Genomic DNA, 24321 nt, shown 5'->3' on the forward strand with positions numbered 1-24321 from the left:
CAGGCTGCCCAGGGAGGCTGTGGAGTCTCCTTCTCTGGAGATATTCCAGACCCACCTGGACAAGGTCCTGTGCAGCCTGCTCTGGGTGACCCTGCTTCGGCAGGGGGTTGGACTGGGTGACCCACAGAGGTCCCTTCCAACCCCGACCATTCTGTGGTAAAACCACAGCTGGTAAAAAGCTGGTCTTTAAAACTGATCGCGCATGAGAAAGCTTTCCAAACATTATAGCAGCAGAGGCTGTGTAAGAAATGAGTGACAAAGCTCCCATTTCCAAGCCAAAGACATCAAAATTGAATACTAGAGTTTCAAACTCACCTGGCTAGACTTCCACCATTCAAATATTCATTTTTAATTAATGCTACTTTCATAAACCACTTTCTCAGTTTAGTTCTTTTACAGAATATCTCAGAAGTGCTAGTTGAGAAAATCCTCTATTTTTCATTTGTTGAGAAGTTGATCACATGCCATACATGTATAAAACGCCTTGAAGGAAAAAGTTTTTCATCCACTGACACAATACACCTGTAAATTTTGAAATCCCACCAAAAGTGAGCTGCTGATTCCAGCTTTACAGAGCAATCTCCAGACTCTTCCACCACTCCATTTACACAGAAGTCTCCTCTCTCAGATGGGCTCTGGTCAAAATGAAAAAATGTAGAACTGGAACCAAGAATCCCTCAGGCTTTTGGGCACAGGCGAGCTGATTTTGGGACTTGCTTATCACCAGCCTGCTTTGCTGGGGAACCAGGGCTTACGCAGTTGTGTTTGAGGTCAGTCTGCATCAGCAACTTCTGAGTCCCTTTACCAACCCCAACTCCATCTGAAAGGGCAGTCGTAAAGCTAATACGGTTCTGGGAACTAACAGATCTAGGGCTGACCAGACCAGTGTATCCAGGGGAAAGCAAAGGAGTCCTCCATCGCCCTTTTCGTACTGGGAGAGCAGCGCACCAGCCAGCCGGCGCCTGTCCTTGCTCACCAGTCAACTCGCAAGCGTCCCTGAAGGTCAGCAGCAGCCTGGCTGTCTCCGACCCATCGGCAGGGCCCAGGGAGTCAAAAGGGGGGCAGCTGCGGAGGGAAAAGGCAAAGATCACAAACTCAGAGGAAATCAGACCGTAGGGACTTCACCAACAGAACAACTCGCTTTATAGCGACGCAGTCAAAATCCCTTCCCATGAGATTTTACCACGCAAACATGTCTGTAATTTCAGTGTGTGAAATCAGCAAAAGCGTAGCCGAATATGTTAGCATTATTAAAGCTAAGACAAATGCAAAAAATAACAAGTTTGCTATTTATTTATTCTGCATCCGAACATTGGAGGAAAACGAAAGGATGCCAATGATGCTAGCTATGAGTTTCTGTATCATTGCAGTGTAAGGTTACGAGTGAGCAGGTTGGAACAGTTTAAGAAGTTGCTGCCTTTCAGAAGAGAAAAAAAAAATAAGACTCTAAATAGGCCCAGTCCAATCAAAGCCAAAGGAAGAGGAGTTTGTGAAAGAAGCCCTTCAGTGGCCCCGACAACGTCAGAAATTCTCTGACACAGGTAACAATATTTTAATCTTTAAAGGAGGGAGCTAAAGTGACAATTCTCTACAAGAGAACTTTGAAAGGAAAAGAAAAGCTCTTGTACAGGTAGGAGGAGAGCTTGAAACTCTAGACTGATTATTTCATGAAAAGCACCCGAAGTTCTTGGGGACATTCTTTTTAGTAGAGACAGCAGTGACAGGACAAGGGGTAATGGTTTTAAACTAAAACAGGGTAGGTTTAGGCTGGATATAAGGAAGAAATTCTTTGCAATGAGGGTGGTGAAACACTGGAACGGGTTGCCCAGAGAGGTAGTGGAGGCCCCATCCCTGGAAACATTCAAGACCAGGTTGGACAGGGCTCTGAGCAACCTGATCTAGAGTTAGCGGTGTCCCTGCTTGCTGTGGGGGGGTTGGACTAGATGACCTCTAGGGGTCCCTTCCCACCCAAAACTTTCTGTGATTCTGTGATTCTATGATTCTGTTTTTCTCTGGAGGGCAGAAGAGGAGTTTGCAGGGGCTCACTCAGGCTTCCAAGCATCAGCTACCCTCAGGACAAATGATTGCTGCCAGGCATGGGCCCCACGCTCCATTCTTTCTGACCACTGCAGGAGAAACACTACGAGCTGAGTTTTCCCCGCTCCTTGCTATAGTAAAGCTGTGACCTCCAAAGCTCCCAGTGCTCCTTGGAAAGCTAGCGGTCAGCTCCCCCGCAACAGGAAAGAAACTGGAGCGCATCAGTATTGATCTTCCCTCTGCTCTTACCATCTCCACGTAGGGCTTCAAATGAAGCATGATAGAAAAATGGCAAACATGGAAAAAATTCTGCCTGGAAGCATTCTTGACAATCCCTGCACTTCTCCCCATCCTTTCTAGTTAACTTGCAATTGCTTCCTTATAAAATTCTCACTGATGCCTGAAAACAGTTATATATTAATGAAGATAGGGATAAAGAATTTTTACAGTAGAAATCATTTTAATTCGTGTTAACAGGTGATATTTAAAGTTACAGTATTTCTGACAGACCAAGGGAAAGCTGTGTTAGTAACAGGCAAATTTGCTTTGTTTATAGGACTTCTTTCACGCAAAGAGCATGATTCAGAAAAAAAGCAGGGTGAATGCAAGCCATCACAAGAGGCCATTCATCATTCTGCCTACGGTTTTTTTTTGTTCCTACATCCACAGAACTGCAACTGTGCGTGTTCCACGAGAGAGAAGTGCGCAGCAGAGGGATTAGAACAGCCAACCTTCATCATCGCTCTCCAGCTGTCAGTCAGCCTTTTTTATCTGCCAGCACGTGTAGACAACATCAGCCCCGTTAACAGTGCCACTCCTCTAGTGGCATTGGATCCAAACGGTGACAACATTAAGCGGCTGCTGCAAAAAGACACGAAGCTACGTAAACCCAGAAAGCTGAAGTAGTTAATTGGCTGTTTCTGAAACACCCACAGCAAGCCACTTTGGTTCCGTTGCTATACTGGTAATTCAAAAGCTAATTGCTCTTTTATTTCAGAGGGTGAGAAGCTCTAAGAATAAAGTCACGGGAAACGCGGCGTGCCGAAGCGAGAAGGGTAACGCGCCCTGTTCTCATCAGTGGGTCCCTGCAGCAGAAGCGAGCTCTCACCCCCGGAAGGTTTACGCAAAGACTTGTCACAAGAGTTATGGGCTGATCAAAGACCTAGGTGATACCTCCTTCCCCTTTTCCAGATAAAGATCCCAGATAGGGTTCTAGGTTGAAATGGAAAACTACTGCTGTTACTCTGCTTACTTCAGTGAAACCTCTTCTGGCTGATGTTCACGAGATAAAGGCCTGTGGGCCAAAATTTTCTCTCTCACCAATGAATACACTTCACCCCAACCCCGCTCCATAGAGTGTTTCAGGTGCGTAAACACAAGCTCCCCTTTTGCTTGAAAACACCGTCATGGGTGGAAACATGGGGTAACCTGGAATTTTACAGAAATAGAAGTAACAGAACAATCTAAATCTCAATGTTTCAAGTGAAAGAAGACTTACAACTTCCTGAGCAGCAGAACCACTTCAACATACGCCCAACACCTACATCTGAGCAGCGCTGTCATTGCTGTCTGCTAACAGCGTTGTCTTCTTCCCGACCATACAGCTGAACAGAAGGACGCCTGAACAAGCTAAAAACCGCTCTGGGCTGAGCTGGTATCAGCACTGCTTCTGCTAGGCTGTGCGGAGGAACAAGCAGCGGATCCCGAGCTGCAAAGGGTGGTGGTCAAGGCCAGGTTGGATGGAGCTCTGAGCAGCCTGGTCTAGTGGAAGATGTCCCTGCTCACGGCAGGGGGGTTGGAACCAGATGAGCTTTAAGGTCCCTTCCAATCCTTACCATTCTATGATTCTGTGATTCTATGAGATTATTAAGGGCTTGCAATGCAGAAGGGGTATTTATGCTGACGTTACTGAGAGCTTAAAATGCAGAAGGGGTATTTGGTGTGAGATGGTGAGTGAGGTACAGCGTGTGTGCAGAGGCAAACAGCAGAATAACTCATGTTCTTACGTAGTCCTCTGGAAAAGAAACCCTCGACAGCTTTTGAAAATAGCTGCCAGGCCACTGGGGGAAGAAAGGAGACTCACAGAAGACACTTTTTCTGTAGGGCAAAAGGAATTTATACCAAAAAAGTAGGAGATCTCAAAGAGGAGAGGGAAGAGAAAGCCCAGAAATTCAAAACAGAAAACACTGACTAGCAACACGGCAGGATCTCTGTTCAATAGGGAGTAGGAGAGAATTGTTCTTGCATCAGCAGGCATTCAGAGCATGCCACATAAGGAGATGGTGAAGTTGGAGGACACTGCTGGTATGCCCTACCGCAGCAACATGCAGCATTGCTGTCACCAGCACTGTAGAACTTGATCAAAACTTCTTTTGAAAGCTGCCATGAGAAAGAAGGTATGCAAAAAGTCACCTTCCATAGCACGCATATTTCTACTCACACTGAACACCATGTCTCATGAAAACACACATTTTGTAATCTACTTGGAGTCTTACTCACAGATTTCTTTCATCATCAGAATACCTATCAACCGCAGCACAGTTCAGAACGTCACCATTACTCATCCTAATACCAGAGAACATACACAAGAATGCCTTGAAGCAGCAGTTACTGTTAGTAGCGTTGATTAAGCCAGTTGTGAGTTACAGGCAGACACACAAAAAAGCAGGGCTAACCACGCACTAATTACAGAAGCAAAACTTCCACCTCCCAAGTGCTTTTGATAGAGGAAAAAAGAAATTGAAAGTCAGTTGTTTAGTTGGTTTTTTTTTAATGAAGTGTTGCTGAAAATCATTAGCTGAACAATGACAGCATTTTCTAGTTACAATTTAAAGTGAGTAGGATAAAGAAAATACAAATAATAGTATAAATAATATCAAGCAACAGCCTTTGCAGAAATTGGTTAAGGCAATGGCTATAACTGACCCTACAAATTCTACTTCTATATCTACACATACAAATCTATACATTCCATAAATACAGCATCCCTTAAATTTTACTCCACCGATGTGCTATTCAGTATGGGATGCCTCAGATTTTACTGCGGATTAGAATCTTCCGTTTTCTCATACAAATCCACAACACTCGCACCAGAAACTCACTTATTGACAAAACCTAGAGAGGAATTAATGCTGGGTGGCACTAACAGCAGGACACTCCCAGCTGGTGTGCTGCCTTCCTTACCTACTGCAGGGATTTCTGCATCAGCCGATTCTCCGTCACCCACGCTGCAACTCTTAAGCATAACGAGGAGGACTAGGGTTCTATTTCAGCTTTTCCTCTTGATTTCTCTACGTTTTTAGACTCACGTCAAACACTTGGTCCACATTTGGTCCTTTTATTAACAGTAATTTTACAGCTAATTATAGAGATTGTAAGTAGCAAATGGAACTACGATGCCACATCTTTCCCGTCTCTTCATGGGATGCCAGGAAGAACTCGATTCATTTTTGAGGTAGATTAATCTTGACCCTAAAATGTAAAAGGCAAAAAAAGGAAAAACAAGTCAGCCACAGGCCCTTTCCCAAAGCTGGTCATGGTTTCAGCTGTGAAGAAAGAAAAGCGTTTTGAAATGCATCTAATACATTAAAAAAAGCCACAACCAAACACCTCTGATGTACGTTACAATGGTCTTTTGAAAAGCACTTAACAGAACGCAGGTTCTCTGGCAAACACTTCGCAGATTACGAAAGCAGACCATGGAGGGTTTTAAAACTTTTTTTTAACACATATAGCTACAAAATGTTCTTAGTTAAGTGACAAGTCTATTAAACGTACCCACCTCGTTTTTCCAGATTCTATGCCCCAAGCATATATTTGGGATTAAAAAGACAAGACTTACTACATCTTTTTCTTACCAAGTTTTCACTATCTGGCAAATCATTGGGTTAAACTCTCCAAAAGGATTAGTACAACTGTACAGTGCTTACTCCATCGGCATCAGTCTTACTACACCTTATTGTAACGCAGGCCTAGCATTGTTATAAACATCATTTTTGGCATTTTTTGAAGACTGTGGATAGTTTCCAAGAGATACCCACCTGTAGCTGGGCAAACGGTTCCGGCTGACCATTAGATTTCCATGGCAAGCGGGAAAATGAAGCATTTCTGGGCTTCCTTCCTTTCATCCATGTTTGCAAGAGAACCAGCGGCACACACCCGCTGCAGGAGACACGGGTGGGAAGCTGTACCCATCCTACACAAAGAGAGGGCAAGGCCATTCTCTGTTCCTTAGGGTATCACAGCAGACTCAGAGGACCTTATTGTACCACCTCTAGGAGCCACCTCAATGAGAATAAAGACTGTAACCATTAGAAAGCCAAATGAGCATTTACCATCAACGTTTCTGTTTGTTTTCAAGGGGAACTGCTGAACTCCAAAATAAAGGACTCTTGGAGATTCATCTAACCCCAGCACACTTGTAACAGCATGATCTGCCACGTGATGGAAGCCACAGAACTTTATCTAATTAATGATGGTTGCTGAGAATCCTGCATTTCATAATGAGCTACAGCATCTAGAGCGGGTTGGAAGGCTGCAGTTCGAGTCTCCAACTCCGTGTCACACTTGCTTTGGCTTGCAGGACAAACACAGAAACAGTTTAAGATGATGGAGACTGTAACATGCCTCCTGTCTCATCTGCATCTCATTCTGCAGAGGACGACCATTACTCATCAGAAGGAGGAACTCCAACTCCTAACTTCCTCCATAAAAGAAAACTTCAGTCCTGAGAAGTTTCATGTTTGGTATCACGGAAAGTAAAACAAAGGCAGAGCAGAGGGAACAGAGTACGTGGGGTATTTCTGGTGAGATCAGAGCTGTGTTTGTCTCACACCACCTAGCGCAGATCGGAGCTGTCCTGGTCACACATACCGAAACTGCTCTGCACGGTTTCCACATCCCTGATTCAGAAAGACACTTAAGTATACACATAACCTGTGAAATATATGTTTCATTACAACATGTAGTTTACACTTGAAGCTAGCGGCACCCTCTAATTCTAACCAAAAATAATACATTACACTTCTGGCATGATCATGCCACAAAATCCAACTGGCAGGTGCACAGGGTGTAGCTCTGGACATCTGGCCTAGCTTTGTTTTTTTTCTCCCGAGAACCCAGTAAAAGGACAGGCAAGCATTCAACACGGACAAAACCCCCAAAGCTTTACAGGTTGGCTTTGTTGCTATCTTACAGGACACACTGCAGCTCAGAGCAGTACGGAGGAGGTGTGGGAGGACACACGATGAGACAAACCCCCTCATGTCCTCCCCACCTCTGCTTCAGCGTTACTTCACCTTTCATAATAGTTTTCCATGCCTATACAACATTCCTAGCAATTGCTAACTAAGTACAGGCATGGAGGGTTTAGAGAATAAGCTTTAAACCATGCCTTAAGGGTTAATATATGAGTGCTCAGAATGGAATTCTGAGAACAACTGTGCTCTACACCAAAATATGGCACTTTATTATTTCCAGTGCTTTCGACTAATCCTGAATTGAGATAACGCTAAACAGACCCAAATAGTTCAAAAAAGAAGGCAACATTCAGCTAGCAAAGTCATTCATTGTAATATTTATTCTATGAAATGAAGAAAACAGAAGATTAAGAACTGTTCCATACATTTCATAAAATACAGAGAAAGATATTGTCACAAATAAAAACCAGGGAATAAGCAAGCAAAACCCCCACTGAAAATCCACTCTCCACATTGCACCATATACCCACAAAACACACACAGGAGAAGGAGCGGTCTCAGGGAAGTGGCAGGTTACCTGTCAGTATCTTGGAAGGGTAAATCGACCCCCAAGACATTTGCCACGGCCTCTCTCATTGTAAGACCGCATCGATTGTCTTCCTTGCCACCAGTTCTCGGCATGACCTTGCTCTGGGAATCCAGGACAGCACAGCAGAATTCACACGAAGCTGCAGGCTAGGAAGATACCAGGGCCCAAAGCGTAGGCAGATACAGAGAGATAGCAGGGCACGATAGGTGGGGGGAGATGGCAGTTGTTCCACTGCTGGCAGCAGCGTGGAGGGAGATGGTTCAGCTATCTCACCACGAGCACGGACGGGGCGGGGGGGAAACGCATCCTGCGAGAGAAGTATCAGCAGAAGCAGGGAATATATTTAGCACGCCTCTTGAAGAGCCCCGACAACAAAACAGACACGCTGCATGGTAAAAGGATGCTGAAAGCAACATCTTTATTTAGGTTACAAATTACATTACTATAGACCTTCTTACTGAAAGCTTTGGATCCAGTTCCTTCTCCTTGACCTACAGTACTCCACTTGGCTTTAGACCTACAGGACTCCATTTGGCTTTAGCAAAGCTGTTACAAGATCCTCCTCTTGCTTTTATTTCTCAGAACCTCTCAGACTCCCCCAGCGGTTACTAACCACATAACTACTGACCACAAAGCCAGTGTGGTTCTGGGCAGCCCCCATCACTTACTGGGAATGCCCAAAAGCTGCCACAGCTGTATTTTGGGGAGGATGGTGTCGAGAAAGGAAGAACAAGGCTCCGCTTACACAAACACCTACTACCCCAAAAGCCTCACTCCATGCAGGCTTAGGAACACCACAATCAAAGAGTTTCACGTGCGGAGGAGCAAAGAGAAGACAGCGGACTGGGATCCTTCCCCCTGCACCCCGGGATGCATCCACTTCTCTGACAGCAGCATTCTTCTGCTGGCTACCAAGCTATCTCTGCTGCAGTGCGGAAGGTTCTCCATCGGCCTCCTGCGAACGATGCACCACGGGGGAAGATCATTAGTTACAAATGTGGTTTTCACGTTGTTTCTTAGAAACAAAGCCAGGAATTCCTACTTTTTAAAAATCTACAGTAAAGTGTAATTTAACCTGTAGCATGAAATATTACAAAATTAGAACATGTGAGATACAGAACTGCCCGTGCTACACTAACTCTTTTCTTTCGCATGTACGTATCAGGAATATGACTTTCTATACCGTGATCTTTTCACCTTTCAGTCCCCAGAAGAACCTTATGTCATTCCCTGGACAAGCACAAATGAGGCAGAAAGAAGACTCCACAGGAAATTCCAAGTCCAGCATTTCTCACTTTTGAGTGCTTGCAGCTAGAATAATGTTTTCTTGACGGAGTTTTTAAAATTCAATTATGTTTTATGTGCTCCATTTACCTTGCATTAGGAAAACAGAAAACGCTGTAAAAGACTAAGGTCTCAGGTCTTCACAGGTCTCCACAGGCCTTGATGAAACACAAAGATTGAGTCTTCTTTTAAAATAACTGCCCGACTTCCTAGCTAGTGTAATTTCTGTGTTGCCCATGTAAACATTACACAGAGTCTTTGTACCACCCACTAAGCTCTTTGCTTCAATCAACTATTTGTGCCCAGAAGCACATCCTTATACTTCTTCCTACACCACAGCCATCCTCCTACACCGCAAAAGATGTAACAAAATAGGAATTAATCACAGGCTGGATACTTACAGGGATTGCTGCTGTTTGCTTCTGCCTTCCCAGCCTTGGCAAGTTTGGCCGAGTTCTGCTGCGCCTTGCCCTGCTCCTCTCCAGTTAGCAGGGCTTTTATTTCGGAGGGGATTTTCCCTTGGTCCATCGCCATGCACCACTGCTTGTACTGAAACACGCAAACACATTAGGCATTAGCAAACTGCCAGGATCACATCAGCAGACAAAAGAGAGCTGTAAGCTTCACCTTCCGGTATATTCATTTAAGGTTTGAATTTACTGGGCTGAAGCCTCTTACAAAACTGCAGAGCACTAATGAGCTAAGCACGTGTCCATGGCTGCATACCTGGCCTCAGTAAATCCTGTTTCAGTCAATAAACTGCTACTCAGTGGCAGTACTAGACACAATACTGTAATTATTAAACAACACGGAACACTTTGTGCATATTCTTGCTGCTGGCATGCCAGAATACCGTTCCAGTTCACGGCCTATTAAAAACAAATATTTCACATGACTCGGGCTGACTGACTATGGAGAGGTCCGTTCTGATTGTGCAAGGCACAGTTACAGCACGCGTCTCACTCTTGGTTCCCTCATCTTAAATTCTTCATCGGCAAATCCTGAAGCACATTGAAAAACCTGTGGTCAGTTCGGTGACTTTCCACCCATTCCCAACCCTATTCATTTGTAGTGATTAGCCCTGCCTATATAAACAAACCTAACACAAGGTCAAGGAAATATCCTCAGCTCCGGTGAAGTTTCAAGGGCATCTCAGTATCACCGAGGAGCTGAGTCTGTATTTCCAGATGAAGCATTCTCCTCAGTTAATGCATCTCATTTGGCCAAGACACCCGTCTTCTGCATGCTGTAAACACAGGAGTGCTGTGCAACCATCCACACACGTAAACACAGAGACCACCTTGCAAAAACCAACCTCCCCAACAGTGACCAAGCTCCGTGGGAAGCAATGGCACACTTTGGGCACACGTCCTCCTTGATATTTTCAGATGTCTTTCCACCCTCTACCTCTTTCTACAGAGGTAAACAACCATTTCAAAGGCCACAGACTTCTACGTAACGGCCCTTTCTTTGCTTGCTCCCAGTTCAAAACCAGCAGATAACTTGTGACATGAGGCTCATATTCAACGTGCAAAATCAGCAAACAGCTGAGTGCATCTGTTACCGATGTTTTGATACCTTATGGCTAGCCAAATCCCACTCTCGGTCACAGGGATTTCAAGAACAAATGTCCAAGAGGGCAGGTCCCAAATAATACCGAGGGTTAGGTTAAACGATAGCTTCTTACCATCTCAAGCTCTTCTCTGAGAGCACAGATGGCTCGCTCTCTGCTTGAAACCAGCTCTTCCAGGTACTGGTATCTCAGCTTCTTCCTGGCTCTGCACTCTCTTGCACTCTGACGACTTCTTTCAAGCTTTGCCTTCAAGTCTATTTTGGCTGGTTTACGACCTCGCTTGCCTGGTTTCTTTACCTTGCCTCCAACCACCTGGAAAGGAAGAGTACATTAAAGATCCTTTTCTGCAGAGGGAATGCTGGAGCCGTGTCATTGTGCCTGCTAGGTGCCTCATGTAGAAAATTTTGCATATACTTTCACAGATTCTGAGCAACAGAGGAAAGATATAGTTTGTTTAGAGGGCTACAAATGGAGTTTTCAGTGACAGCATCGAAAACAAAAGGGAGGGATATGACTTTTTCACTCTGAGGGTGACGGAGCACTGGCCCAGGCTGCCCAGGGAGGTTGTGGAGTCTCCTTCTCTGGAGATATTCAAGACCTGCCTGGACAAGGTCCTGTGCAGCCTGCTGTAGGTGACCCTGCTTCGGCAGGGGGTTGGACTGGGTGACCCACAGAGGTCCCTTCCAACCCCTACCATTCTGTGATTCTGTGACTTCATATTGAAGTCCGTGCTTGAATAGTCCTATTCTAAATGCTGCTAATCTGATTTGGAGGAACAGCATCACAGAACAGCGGAGATTGGCAGGGACCTCTGGAGGTCATCTGGTCCAACCCCCCTGGTCAAGCAGGGCCACCTAGAGCTGGTTGCCCAGGACCGTGTCCAGACAGCCTGTGAATATCTCCAAGAAAGGAGACTCTACCACCTCTCTGGGCAACCTGTGCCGGTGCTCAGTCACCATCAGGGTAAAAAAAAGTGTTTCCTGATGTTCAGAGGGACGCTCCTGTGTTTCAGTTCATGTCCACTGCCTCTGGTCCTGGCACTGGGTAGCCCTAAAGAGAGCCTGTCCTCTTTACACCCTCCACTTCAGCTACTTGTGCACACTGATGAGGTCCCCCAAGTCTTCTCTTCTCCAGGCTAGACAGTCCCAGCCCCCTCAGCATGTCCTCACGGCAGAGGTGCTCCTTCATCACATAGTGGCCCTTTGGTGGACTCTATCCTGTAGGCCCATCTCTCTCTTGTACAGGGGAGCCCAGAACTGGACACACCACTCCAGATATCTAGGAGGATATCTGGGATTCCAAGGAGACGACCAGTCAAACTTGTAGCAAAACTGTTTTATCATTACCAACAACTCCTGCCCTAACATCGTGTTTTAGAGTTGGCAAGTATTACGGAGTTTAACACTTTAATTTGGAAGAAAACAATATTTATTTATATCAGTATAATCCAAAACTTAGTTTTGCTGCAGTAAAACGACCATAGTTTCAGCCTGCACCAAAGAGGAAACTTGTCAGAATTACTTACTAGCCCTCTGAGCTTCCTCTGTCCTGATTTCTTCCAAAGGAACCTTCTGAGGATTCTGACTAAACAGGGAACTTACACTGAGTCCTACCTCTGCTACCTTTGAGTTGTACCTACCCACTCTGGCCGTGTTTACCTTCAAAACAATACCACACAGCCTGGAAAACTGTCTTCTCGCGCCTCCCCATGCAACCCATCCCAACGTTCAACTCTCACAGCACCTGATCTAGCTCTCCCTTGCAGAACCGTAAGCCCTAGTCTCACGTACTAGGGACTGCAGGCTTTGCAATTATTTTCCCCTCTTTGTGGCTCCTTTTTTTTTTTCTAAAGGTCAGAAAGCTTCTCTTGCTACACATAAAAAGCAAGGGTATCGTTTCCTCAAAGTTTACTCTGCGTTTCCCCACCCAAATATCTTACTCTTAACATGAGAGTATGGCACATGAAAGTCTTCAGCATGGTCTGAAATTCAGTACAGCAGCCACAGGGTAGTGTCGCCCTGCAAGCATTGCGTCAGCCACACACCCCACCTCCCCTCTGAAGTGAGGATTTCTCTTTATTTGCATTCTGACCACACTGTTTGAGTGGAGGGGGTGTGGAGAAACACACCTAACACACACACCTGCATGCAAGAAATCCACTGCTGGCTTAGTGTTTCACCATTCTGTGTACAGACGGTACTTCTAACAGGCAGTGTTCAACGTATCAGAGTTCATTATAAAAAAAGGCACTTTTTACTGTGTGATACTACAAAGCAAGTCAGCTTTGACATTCAAAGAAGTCACTTGTTCTACAAACTTAGCAGGCTGCAATAAAAACAATAACATAGTGAACTGATGTGCTAGAATGAAGAAAAAAAGGATTATACAATGGAGCCTATTCTTTCTTTGGAAAGTGAGTCAACAACCACATGCCAACATAATCCTACCCTCTCCATACTGCCTCTCCGAATTTATTCAGGAGTAGCTGCCTACCGTAAGCAAATGGAGGAACAGAAAGTACTTCATGGTCATCTAGTGATAATGAAATAACCATAACACATTCTGAAAAGCAAATGAAAAAAAAAACAAATCAATCTCTTTTATATTTGAACTGCTGAATACAGTTTAAATAATTCATTCACTCCACCTAGGTGCTCTCAAGATCTTCTAGTTCAGATACTGTATTCACCGAAATAATATAAAATTTAGCAGCCATGGCCAAGTGGGAAAAAGGCTCCAACGAAAGGAAATCGACTGTCCCCTTCTGGGCGTGACAAGTGCAGCTCTGTCCTCTCCTGTGACCACACTCCGTTTCTACATGGTGTGACATGGACTCCTAGAGCCAGAAATGCACACCATCTTCCCCGGAGGGGCTGCAGGCACTCACAATTTGTTATCTGTTATTACGTGCACTTGAAAGATTTCTGGATATTACATTTTACACTACAGCCAAAGTACTTCAGTTCTCAACGACTTACAGCACCTGAGGCTTTTCTGTGCCAATGCAAGGGAGTCTAAAGTAAAATCTCTGAATTCAAGAGTTAGATAAGGTCTTGGGAGAGACATACACTGAAGCTCTCTTAAAAAACCTTCGCCACTCTGAGTTCTGACCCTCTAGAAGAGCGGGCCAGCATTCCAGGCTGGAGTCCCAGCACACCACACACTGCCACATGAACACAACGATAACTTGAGCCTTAGTCCTGCGCAGGAGCATGTCACAGCCATGCCCTTTCACCAGAACATCAGGCAGGTGAACAGTTGCTACCACGCTGTTTCTCACAACCAGCAAGTTAAAGCCACTCAGAAACAGCACCCAACCTTTCCGCAGCCAGCATCTCGGGCAGGCACCAGCAATGAAAAGCCCTTGCAAGCAGCACAGCTTCACAGCAGTAAAATCCATCCAACGCCACAATCTCACAAAACAATTTCTTTTTAAGCACCTGTTATTTTAAAGCACCTTCTGCACGTTGACATGCAGCTGGTGCGTTTTTTAAGGTAGGGGGTCACATCAACACAGAAAACTTACAAAGGGCAAGGGAGAGCGGATCTTTATGCCAGTAAGACATGGAGTGAGCTCATGCAAACTCTTCATTTAAAGGCATGTTTTTATGGACAGATCTAGAGATATGGACATAAAATGGTTAAAGGCACTTTGTAGTCTGCAAGGACATTAGACACCGGTGTTGACTGCTCTGCACACTGCAAATGCACCCTGGATCCACCATTCTTCATTAACTGCTTTCCCTTTAGTCGCTCTCGAGAGCATTCCACAGATAGGTGTACCAACGGCTCCCTCCCCCCCAAGACCTTCTACCACGCCGGCAGCCCTGCACACAAGCTCTCTTCTGGGAGGAAAAAGGCTTGTACCTCTCGAGTCATCTCTTGCCAATGCTCTAACCACCAGGACCATGGAAATAATGAAACACTTCTGTCCCTTTTAACTCTGACTTTAAGCAGCAAGACCCTGATAATCTGTCTCCACACCACCCCGAGAAGCTCGTACTGTCTTTTTGGCTCCTGAACTGGAGTTCACTGTACAATCAGGCATCACCCTGCACAGCTCATCTGGTGATTTCATCAAATCCTGCATCCTTAACAGTTTTTCGTCACCGATATTTAGAAGTTCCTGCTGTAACCTTAAGCAGCTGAGCTGGGAAAAAAAAGGCCTGATAAATCCTTTGCCACCATCCCACATTACTGGATCTCCCTGGCTTCTAGTCATGTTTGCCTACTCAGCTGCTATGCTGATGTGACAGAAAGAAGACAAAGCAGAAGTGCTAGTCGATGTTGAACATGGCAGCAGACCAAGGGGAAAAAAAAAAAAAAACAAAACAAGCAAGCAAACATTTTTTTAATTCCCTTTGTATTCCTCCAGAGTTTATAAAGGGATGGGATCTATTAGCATTCAGCAGCAGGGATTTCTTTTTTCCCAGGGAGTCACATGTAATTAAGACAAAGAACTGTATTAATCATAAAATTGGTCATAGAAATTTCAATAACGACATGCATTTGCCAGAAGTCTGACCAAGCTCCTATTTCAGTTCACTCAGACTTCAGCAAACAGAAAAACATCACTCCCTCCCTCTTCAAGACAGTACTTTGATCACAACATCATTCCTGTCTGACATCAGTGTTCAGGTACAAACTTACTTGACCTGGAATAGGAAACAGCTTCCATTACTTGCCATGATATAAAAAAAGCCCTCAGGTTTCCAGATTTTTCATTTCCACACCCCACTACTAGCATTCACACCCCCGAGGAACTGAGCCACTGGGATAGAAAAATGCGATAAAGCTGGCCTCACCGTGACATCTGCAGGTTTGGGACAATTTAGCAGATTAAACCAACGCTATCAGAAGCGCTGCTGGGCACGACCGATCAGCAGTGGAGATCACATCAACCGGTTCTGCATCTTCCAGCAGCTCTCAGTTCGTTCACAGATAACAAACAGCTCTCAAGTGCCAGTACTTGAGATCCAGCTCAGGGAGTCATCTTAAGCAGACTCCTGTTTGTGTTAGTGGCTGAAATAGGGCTGCAGCATCTAACTTAGCATGGAGCTGATGACCATCTACAGAATTTATGTAAAACTATAAAAATTATTACCAAGAAATAAAAGCAAACCTAAGCACTGCATTTCATTACAGTAGAGAGGGGAGGAATCTATTCACACTTGCACATATTTTCTCAAAATCAGTAATCAAATGAAGTTAGTCACAAGTCTAACAAAGATTCAGTTGTCTGATCTCCTAAGCCACAGCACACCATTCACAGCAGCATAAAACCCAGCTAGAAAACATGCTGGTTATTCCTTCATGGCATGACATATTAGATGTTTAACACAGATTATTTAGTTAACTTTCACTGGCAGACAAAATGCATCCAATAATGATCACAAAATGTAAGATACTACTTAGTGATCAAACACTTTATAAGTCTTAAGCAGATATGTCCATAGAAATTAATCCTAAAACTCTAATCATATGAAGTGATTAATGTACTAAGAATGTAATCTTTAGCATAGATGCATACAGAAGACAATTTTTGCTGAAATGTCAATTTTTTAAAAAGCATAAGCTAGGAATAAAGTTTTCATAAAGCATTATGCAGGCATCCTCAAGTCCAGGTGGGTAATCGTTCGGGTTCAGGGTAGGAATCGCTGTTTAGACTCTGCAGCAGTCGCCCAGATGCCACCTCACTGCTCAACAGCCGAGAGTCCTCCCCTTTCCCCCAGGAAGGACTTACAGCCTCACGCGTGGAAGCACGTCCACCGACACACCACACGCCTTCTCACAGTTTGTGCTAACAGAACCCAAGCACTTCTTTAAACCTCCCTCTGTCAGAGCTTGAAACAGGGATGGTCAACTAACATTATACTACATACATCCTTCTAGCCCACCACAAACACGAAATAAAACTGTTCCAGCTGTTCTACAGGGTTGCAGCTCATCCATTCTACCTACCCATTGCAAATGGGAGAAAGCGGACACGTCATCTGCACGATGCTGACCAGAAAGTCGTTAGAAGCTGATGATTTGAAATTGCCCATCTAAAATTGTAACTAAAGCTATTTAGGTTTCATATTTCCAAGCAAGCAGCAATGAGAACACTCTACATTCAGACATGATCCTGGACGGCAGAATTCTCCAGCACTTTTCAAACCTGCACACTGTGAAAAAGCCCTGAAGGGTGGAAACGTGGTAACCCACCTCCTTAACAACCGAGGCCATTATGAAAACAGACCCCGTGCTCGGCTCTCCACGCTAGCGCCCAGTCCCTCCTGAGAGCTCTGACATTCCTCAGCGTGGATTCCAGGATCACCCAGGAGATTGCCCCTCTCTTTGCGGTCCCAGTCACCCACAACAGCGAGGGTCACAGGCAGAGACGTGCTAGAGGACTCCTCACGAATGAAGACCTCTATCTTCAGCACACGATTTCACACCTGACTTGCTCCAACACTCCCTCTAAGGGGGGTGTCTGCATCCCCACCATTCAGGACTTCAGCCAAAACTCTCCCTGCCTCAGGATCGCACGCGAGGACCGGGTGTTTGATGTTTCAAAGCCAGGCAGTGGGGAAAGCAGCACAACTCCTCACGTGCAGCCTTCTGCTGTGGCCTTCCCCTGCCCTAAGACCAAGCGCTCCCCCAGAACTGTCCAAACAGCAGAGCAAGACATCAACAGATGGTCAGACCATAAACACAGCCGCCCCCTACGAAGAGTTTATCAGAGGGCTTGCCTTTCCAAACTCCTTTAACACCCCAAACCACTCTGACCTTACCTATTCATAGGTTTTTCTTTCACTTCACACATTGCAAGTGCGTGAAAATCTACACATAGTCAGACCTCAAGACCAACGTCCTTGCCCGAGGCCCTGGGACCAGGCTGATGGAGAGCAAACAGCCTGAGTTGGAGACCCAGCCTTCAGCAGCCGCAGCCTCTTCCACAGCTATAAAGGAATCTCCTTCTTCATTTAGAGGACGCAGCGATTTATTCACAAGCAAAAGAAAGCCAACAGCCACGAACCAGTTTGTTCAAAGCTGACAAACTAACCTAGAACTAAAACAAGGGCAAAAGATTGACATCTACGCTTCTAAAAATCTGAAGAGTGGACTGGTTTATGTCATCAGAACGGGATAACAAAAGGTTTTCCTAAGCCTGCTTTTTTACGTCTCTTTGTATATACAACACATCTAAGTAGCTGCCTTGAACTAGCAAGGCACTTCAAAAAGCCATTGGGTGCATTTCACCGACTTTTCATTCCTATTCAAAAAAGTAATCAATTACCACACTCCATTGCTAAGATTAAGAATGATGCACTATAGATTAAAAAAACCACACTTTTTAAATTGAAAAATACCATTTAAAATATAATATTTGTCTCCAAAATGCACTTTTTCTTAAAACTCAATCTACTTATTCATGTTTTGGCTCAGTTAAGCATATTTTTGAAGAAAAATGCATTTCGCCTACACTTTTTGAACACTAAATTTAATCTATTTCTTACAGACAAGGATATTTGTAATAAAACAGGGCAACCCCAAACCTTTGGGTTTTGTTTGCTTGTTTTTAATTCACTGGAATAACATAAAAGTGATCTAATGCTAAGATTTTTTTATTTCTCATTTCTATCCATAAACTGAGAAGTTAATTACTCACATAAGCATTACCAGAGTGTACCCCACAAAGACTTCTACAGTCATACAAAAGATTGCAGCAGCTATGTAGAACTGTATTTGAATGCTTACCAACAAGAAATACTTATCAACTAACACAAATGTGAAAAATATTTCTTACCCTAACACAAACCCCCTGCTTCCCAATGTATATGATAAATAACTTCTATGTAGTCTTGTAAACTAACCAAGTCATTTCACCTATAAAGGCTAAAATCGCAGTGACAGAATTTCTCCTTTTTCCTATGTCTAAATACTTCAGAGATACCTAAGTGTTATTTTAACTGAGACTAACTGCCAAGGAACAACTGCATCACCAAACTCTTTCCCTTGCACAACCAACAGCTCAAACCACAGCAAGAAGCAAGACCAGCATCTGAGCAAGCCCTAGTTTCAGAGCAGCTCTACAGAAGTAAGAAGAGAATGTCATGTTTTGGGTTTGGTTGGGGTTTTCTGCGTGTGTAATTTAAGAACATCCTTCAAAACTGGAACGTGAAACTTTCCTAGGTCTGATGTTCACATATTCTACCTCTCTCTTCATTTCTTACTATTTCCTTCCCATTTTGAGGAATATGTCAAGATGCACCATTTTTCGCTTGCCTCTCTTAAACCTGGTACAGCTAAACTGCAGTGCACTAAGAATTAGGGAAAACATTACAGCCTGCAAGCCCAATTCTACATTCTTTATGTCACGTAGATGAAGGTAAATGCTGAACCTGGGTGGATGCAGCTATAGAGCTGTTACTTTACTGCTAACGTTATTTAGCTATCTCAGTTTTTACAGGGAAATTCCTTTCACAGTCACGCTTGCTCAATTCACAGATAAGACTCTTCCATCACCCAGGCCAACCCTCTCAAATAAGGAGGAAAACATGACTCAGTGAAGCTTTTAGCAGGCTTCCAGACGCGATGGCTCAAGCTGTAGGACCACAGTGACTATAAAATGAAGCACAAATAGCACTTGCCTCATCCTGACACAGCAACACGCAACTTGAAGAGCCCTCCCAAGAGAAACGGGATCTCCTGAATGGAGCCACCAAACCCTCAGGGTTCCTGAAGCCTCAGGAACTTGTCCTGAAAGGAAACACAGCCCTTCCAAACAACTACAGCGAAGCCTTTCAGAATAGCAGGCACTTCCTCACGAGTATCAGCTATTTTCAGTAGAAAACACAAGGATCCGATACCACCCAAGGTTATCACCTAATGAAAAACCTGCTGAGGTAAAAGATTTTGAAAGTTTTCCTTAGGTACAACCACACCCAGGAGTTCTAGGCTGGACACTTGTCAATGCCACTGTCCTCACAAGTATCTCAGTAGTTAGTATTAAATAAAAACATCACACTAGGAAACTGTACTTGAGACTGAACAGAGGAAGAATAAACATTCCACTGCCTTTTTTTTTTTTTTACTCAACATCAAGTTTTCTAAGCATAAAAAGAGCAAAGACCTGTCTTACTGACTTGATGAAAAGATTTTATTTTGTAAACGTGTCCAAAAATGTTTCATAAAAAAGCAGATTATCAGGACTTCACAAAACACAACAACAGATCAAAAACTATTTTTCAGATGAAAAATCTGGAAGTTACCTGTTACAAATAAGTTAATCCTGGTACAGGAGAAATGTTCTTAACATTTAAAGAAATAAAAATCAGCTAATGCTCATGAGCTATACATGCCTCCAGAATTACATCTTCTGGATCTTCTAGACTACTGCCCTGATCACATAAACCTTCATGCAGTTCTCACAGTTGTGAGCGTTTTGTTGACTTCAGCAATACAAATCCCCCCCACCTTCCCTTGCAGCTTTCAGATGAGGCCTCAACAAAACCAAACAGCACACGTGTTAATTTGGCAAATTAGCATGAACAATTCATACACTCACAGTCCCTTCTGTGGATCCTTTATACTGGCAAATTATCATTCACTTCTGAGTTTCTTAGATTTATTCCTTAAGAAATTACAGCAAGTATTTTTTTTACCTTTGAATTGATGCCGTGAGAAGCCGGAATTGAAGACTCAATAGTCGGCAGACTATTAAGCAGGTATTCTTTATTACGGCACCAGGCACACGGGGGATCTCTCCTCCAAACGTGTGCACTGAAAGAACACACTTACTAGGTATTTATGCTGTGTTAACGCACACATTCATTACATTTGCAAGAAATGCTTCTCGTAGTTTTACCGAGAACTCATTAGCATATGGTAATGTCCACTGCACATGTTTGTTTGGCGTCTCTCGGTGATCCGTGGGGTCTTCAGATTATCCTGCAGCCTCCTTCTCTCTGTAGTTTGCATACCTGCTCTCCCAAGGCCCAGCCGCCTAAAGGGATTATTCAGGAGTCCCTTGTCTTGCAGCCCTCCCAATTATTCACAAAAAACTAAGACTTGTTTTGGTTGTGCAATGATTCTGACCACCTAAGGTGATAACAACCCCTACATGTTCCATTTGTTACATTCACAGTTATCAAATTAAGGCGGATCAGCACAGGCAGTACAATTCTGTTTCAGCCAAATTCAAGCGGAAAGGAAAAGCAGTGGCTTGCACAGATATGGTACCACAGAAACGGGACTACCACACGGCCACTAATAATACTCTGGCCAAGCTCAGAATTTATGATGAGCTGGAAGATGGCTGCCTCACAGCCCACCTCAAGTGTGGTTTCACCTAGCTCACTCACAGAATCACAGAATGGTCGGGGTTGGAAGGGACCTCTATGGGTCACCCAGCCCAACCCCCTGCCAAAGCAGGGTCACCTACAGCAGGCTGCACAGCACCGCGGCCAGGCGGGTCTGGAATATCTCCAGAGAAGGAGACTCCACAACCTCCCTGGGCAGCCTGGGCCAGGGCTCCGTCACCCTCAGAGGGAAGAAGTTCTTCCTCATGTTCAGCTGGAGCTTCCTCTGCTTCAGTTTGTGCCCATTGCCCCTTGTCCTGTCGCTGGGCACCACTGAAAAGAGTTTGGCCCCATCCTCCTGACACCCACCCTGCAGATATTTATAAGCATTTCTAAGGTCCCCTCTCAGCCTTCTCTTCTCCAGGCTGAACAAGCCCAGTTCCCTCAACCTCTCCTCATAGGAGAGATGCTCCAGTCCCCTCCTCATCCTCGTAGCCCTCCGCTGGACTCTCTCCAGTAGCTCCTCATCTTTCTTGACCTGGGGAGCCCAGAACTGGATGCAGTGCTCCAGATGGGGCCTCACCAGGGCAGTGTAGAGGGGGGAACATCTCCCGATGTTTCGCTCTCCTTAAGCGGAAGACCCGCACCTTGGGGCACGCGGCTGCGCTGTTCTCCTCAGAAGATGAAGGAAAGCTCAAAGCACCCGCGCCCACCCGCCTCACCGCCTGCCCCCGGTCCCGCAGCCCCTCACCTTGCTGTCATCCATGCGTGCCGCCGACCCCGCACCGGAGCCGCCCGCCCCGCCCCGGCAGAGCCCGGCACTCACAGACCCCCGGCGCGGCCCGGTGCCGCCATCGCCCGCCGCCCTGTTTGTTTACAGCCGCCCGCCCCGCCCCGCGATGGGCGGGGGTGGAGGGGAGCGGCGCGGGAGCGGTGCGCGCTGGGAAGAGTAGTCTTGCTCGACCCCGCCGCCATTGGCTGCTGCCGAGGTAGGGGCGGGAAGAACTACAACTCCCAGCAGGCCCCGCTGGGGCGAGGCGGGGAGCGGCGCGGCGATTGGTCCCCTCCCCGCTGGGCGGGAGAACTACATTTCCCAGAAGGCTCTCTGCTGGGGAGAGGGGGCTGGCCTATGCCTCCGCCGGAGCCGGCGCCGCGGGAGGGGGTGGCCTGAGGGGCCGGGGGCTGTGGGCGGCCCGGTCCGGTCCGGTCCGGTTCTCCCCTGCCTGGCGGCCTCCCGAGGAGGCGAGCCCGAACTGGAGCTCCAGTCCCTGCTGCCGCTGACGAGGCCTCCACCGGTGTGGCCTTCTCCTGCAGCCGGCGTGCAGGCCGCAGGCCTGGGCTGTCACAGAGTGCCGAGGTCCCGACTGAACGGCCGTGTAGTGGCTTCAGCAGCAAAAAATCCCGCCCCGAATGAAGTTCTCTGCTGTTGTTTGCCTCGCTGTGCCCTGCGGGTTCCTGAGGACGGAACCGAGTGTCCCTGGTCTCGCTCGGACGCCGCACGCTGGGCCGGGCCCTGGCCCCGAAGCCAGCCCGAGTCCGAAGAAGCAGCCCCTGAAATTGTGCAGGAACACCGGGTTTCGCCACCTCAAAATGTCGACACGTGGCAGGAAGGGTTAACGCTGAACCCTTCCGATGCCAAGCCAAGCTGTGCCCCCCCCCCACCAGCTCCCCTGAGGCTGGGCCCCCCGCTTGCTTCGAGACGACCGGCGGGTGTACCCCGGCGGGTGTACCCCAGCGAGTCTCTTTCTCTGGAGATATTCAAGACCCGCCTGGACCCTTGTCCTGTGCAGCCTGCTCTGGGTGACCCTGCTTTGGCAGGGGGTTGGACTGGGTGACCCACAGAGGTCCCTTCCAACCCCCAACATTCTGTGATTCTGTGAGCAGCTCCGGGAGCAGGGCCCGCGTTTCAAGTTTGCGGTGAAACCCGAAGCCAGGCCTGTTTCATGTTGCTGCATGTTTCTTTCTATTCATGCAACTCTATTCACAGGAGTTTCCCATGACTTAATCTCTCGTACATGCGATTGTTAGGGCTAAAGGCTTTGTCATGGGATTTTCCCCCTGAATCACAGACCTTCCTCTTGGAGGGATATGCTTTCTGGATGGCAGGGACAAAGCACTTTCATCAGCTTTTTTTTCTGTAAGCTTATATGCTTTCCAGTTGTCGAAGACAAGGCAGTTTTCACACTGCTTCCTATTTGCCTGTCCAAAACCAATGTGTCCGTTCTTGCAACTCTGCCCCTGAAATACATTAAAAATAAATAAAAGAAAGCAGGGATGATGATGATGTTAAGCAAGAGGCACTAGCTAATAAAGTGGAAGGAATAGGTCGCTATGAGCTTGCCTAGGTTGTCTCCTGTGATACTTCTTCATTCTGAGGGTGACGGAGCACTGGCACAGGCCGCCCAGGGAGGTTGTGGAGTCTCCTTCTCTGGAGATATTCAAGACTCGCCTGGACAAGGTCCTGTGCAGCCTGTTGTGGGTGACCCTGCTTCGGCAGGGGGGTTGGACTGGGTGACCCACAGAGGTCCCTTCCAACCCCTACCATTCTGTGATTCTGTGATCTTTGCCTTCAAATTCTTGATGAAGGTGGTGAGGCGCTTCATACCACCTTTGGCACTATCCTGGGGCCATAAAGCTGGCTTTCAAAGCCAGTTGGGGGTTTCCCTGGTGAAGGGAAATACTGAGTGTCAAAGAGCCAACATAGCTCACTTAGGCAACCCTCTGTTGCAACAGGAGTGGAGGAAGGAGATTAGACAGAGCCCTGATGCTGATTCAGAAAGGCCAGAATCCTTTCAACCAGCAAATTAAAGATACAGCTGCATATTTTCCTCCCACTAGATTACCCCACACTACCCATTCTGCTTTATATCACTTAAGAAGAAGCAGAGCTCTCAGTTTGTGACCAAGCTAAGCACGAGTTGCCTGCCTAAGTACTTAAGAGCTTCCATATTTTAGGACAGAATCACTAAAAACACGCATTTCAGTCTACCTTTGCACTATGGCTATGCTGTTCTCCTGGATGAATACAAACATGCAAATTGAATGGGAGTCTGTCAGAAAGAACAGTTGTGAATGGAATTGAATATTATATATATGAATATATATAGCACTATATAGCACATTAGCTTATAAGGTTTTAAAATTATTTTAATAGCTAGAAGAAAGTTCTTTACAGAGCAAATAGTGAACCCTTGGAGTTTGCTGCCATGGGACACTGTAAGGCAGAGAGTACAGCAGGTTCAAAAAAGCATTAGAGAGATTTATGTTTCATGGAGAGGTACTAAAGGCATGTATTCTCCACCATCCCTAATCTAACAGTTTGGGATACTGCAGGTGTGTGAGAGGAGCAGAGCA

The 24321-nt window shown here is 45.8% G+C and overlaps 1 protein-coding gene across 2 annotated transcripts; it reads right to left on the reverse strand.

Moving 5' to 3' along the window:
* Window positions 1–7596: 7596 nt before the first annotated feature.
* Window positions 7597–21869, reverse strand: CREBL2 (cAMP responsive element binding protein like 2). 2 transcript variants are annotated; one of them, XM_075413566.1, is made up of 4 exons: window positions 21719–21869; window positions 10796–10993; window positions 9510–9657; window positions 7597–8779 (listed from the first exon to the last, which is right to left on the reverse strand). In XM_075413566.1, coding segments are annotated over exons 1-4 (363 nt in total). In that variant the 5' UTR covers window positions 21734–21869; the 3' UTR covers window positions 7597–8777. The 2 variants fall into 2 exon arrangements, with proteins under 2 accessions (XP_075269681.1, XP_075269673.1); XM_075413558.1 differs by lacking the exon at window positions 21719–21869 and adding an exon at window positions 13175–13245.
* Between the last annotated feature and the right edge of the window lie 2452 nt (window positions 21870–24321).

This window comes from Opisthocomus hoazin, chromosome 1 (genome assembly GCF_030867145.1).
Source record: "Opisthocomus hoazin isolate bOpiHoa1 chromosome 1, bOpiHoa1.hap1, whole genome shotgun sequence".
Classification (NCBI taxonomy): domain Eukaryota; kingdom Metazoa; phylum Chordata; class Aves; order Opisthocomiformes; family Opisthocomidae; genus Opisthocomus; species Opisthocomus hoazin.

Coding starts and splice junctions, on each gene's coding strand:
- CREBL2 (XM_075413558.1), bottom strand. CDS start 13,213: ATGACCATGAAGTACTTTCTGTTCCTCCATTTGCTTACG. Junction 10,994..13,174: donor TGTTCCTCCATTTGCTTACG/GTAGGCAGCTAC, acceptor CTTCCTTTCCAG/GTGGTTGGAGGCAAGGTAAA. Junction 9,658..10,795: donor TCAGAGAAGAGCTTGAGATG/GTAAGAAGCTAT, acceptor TGCGTGTTTCAG/TACAAGCAGTGGTGCATGGC.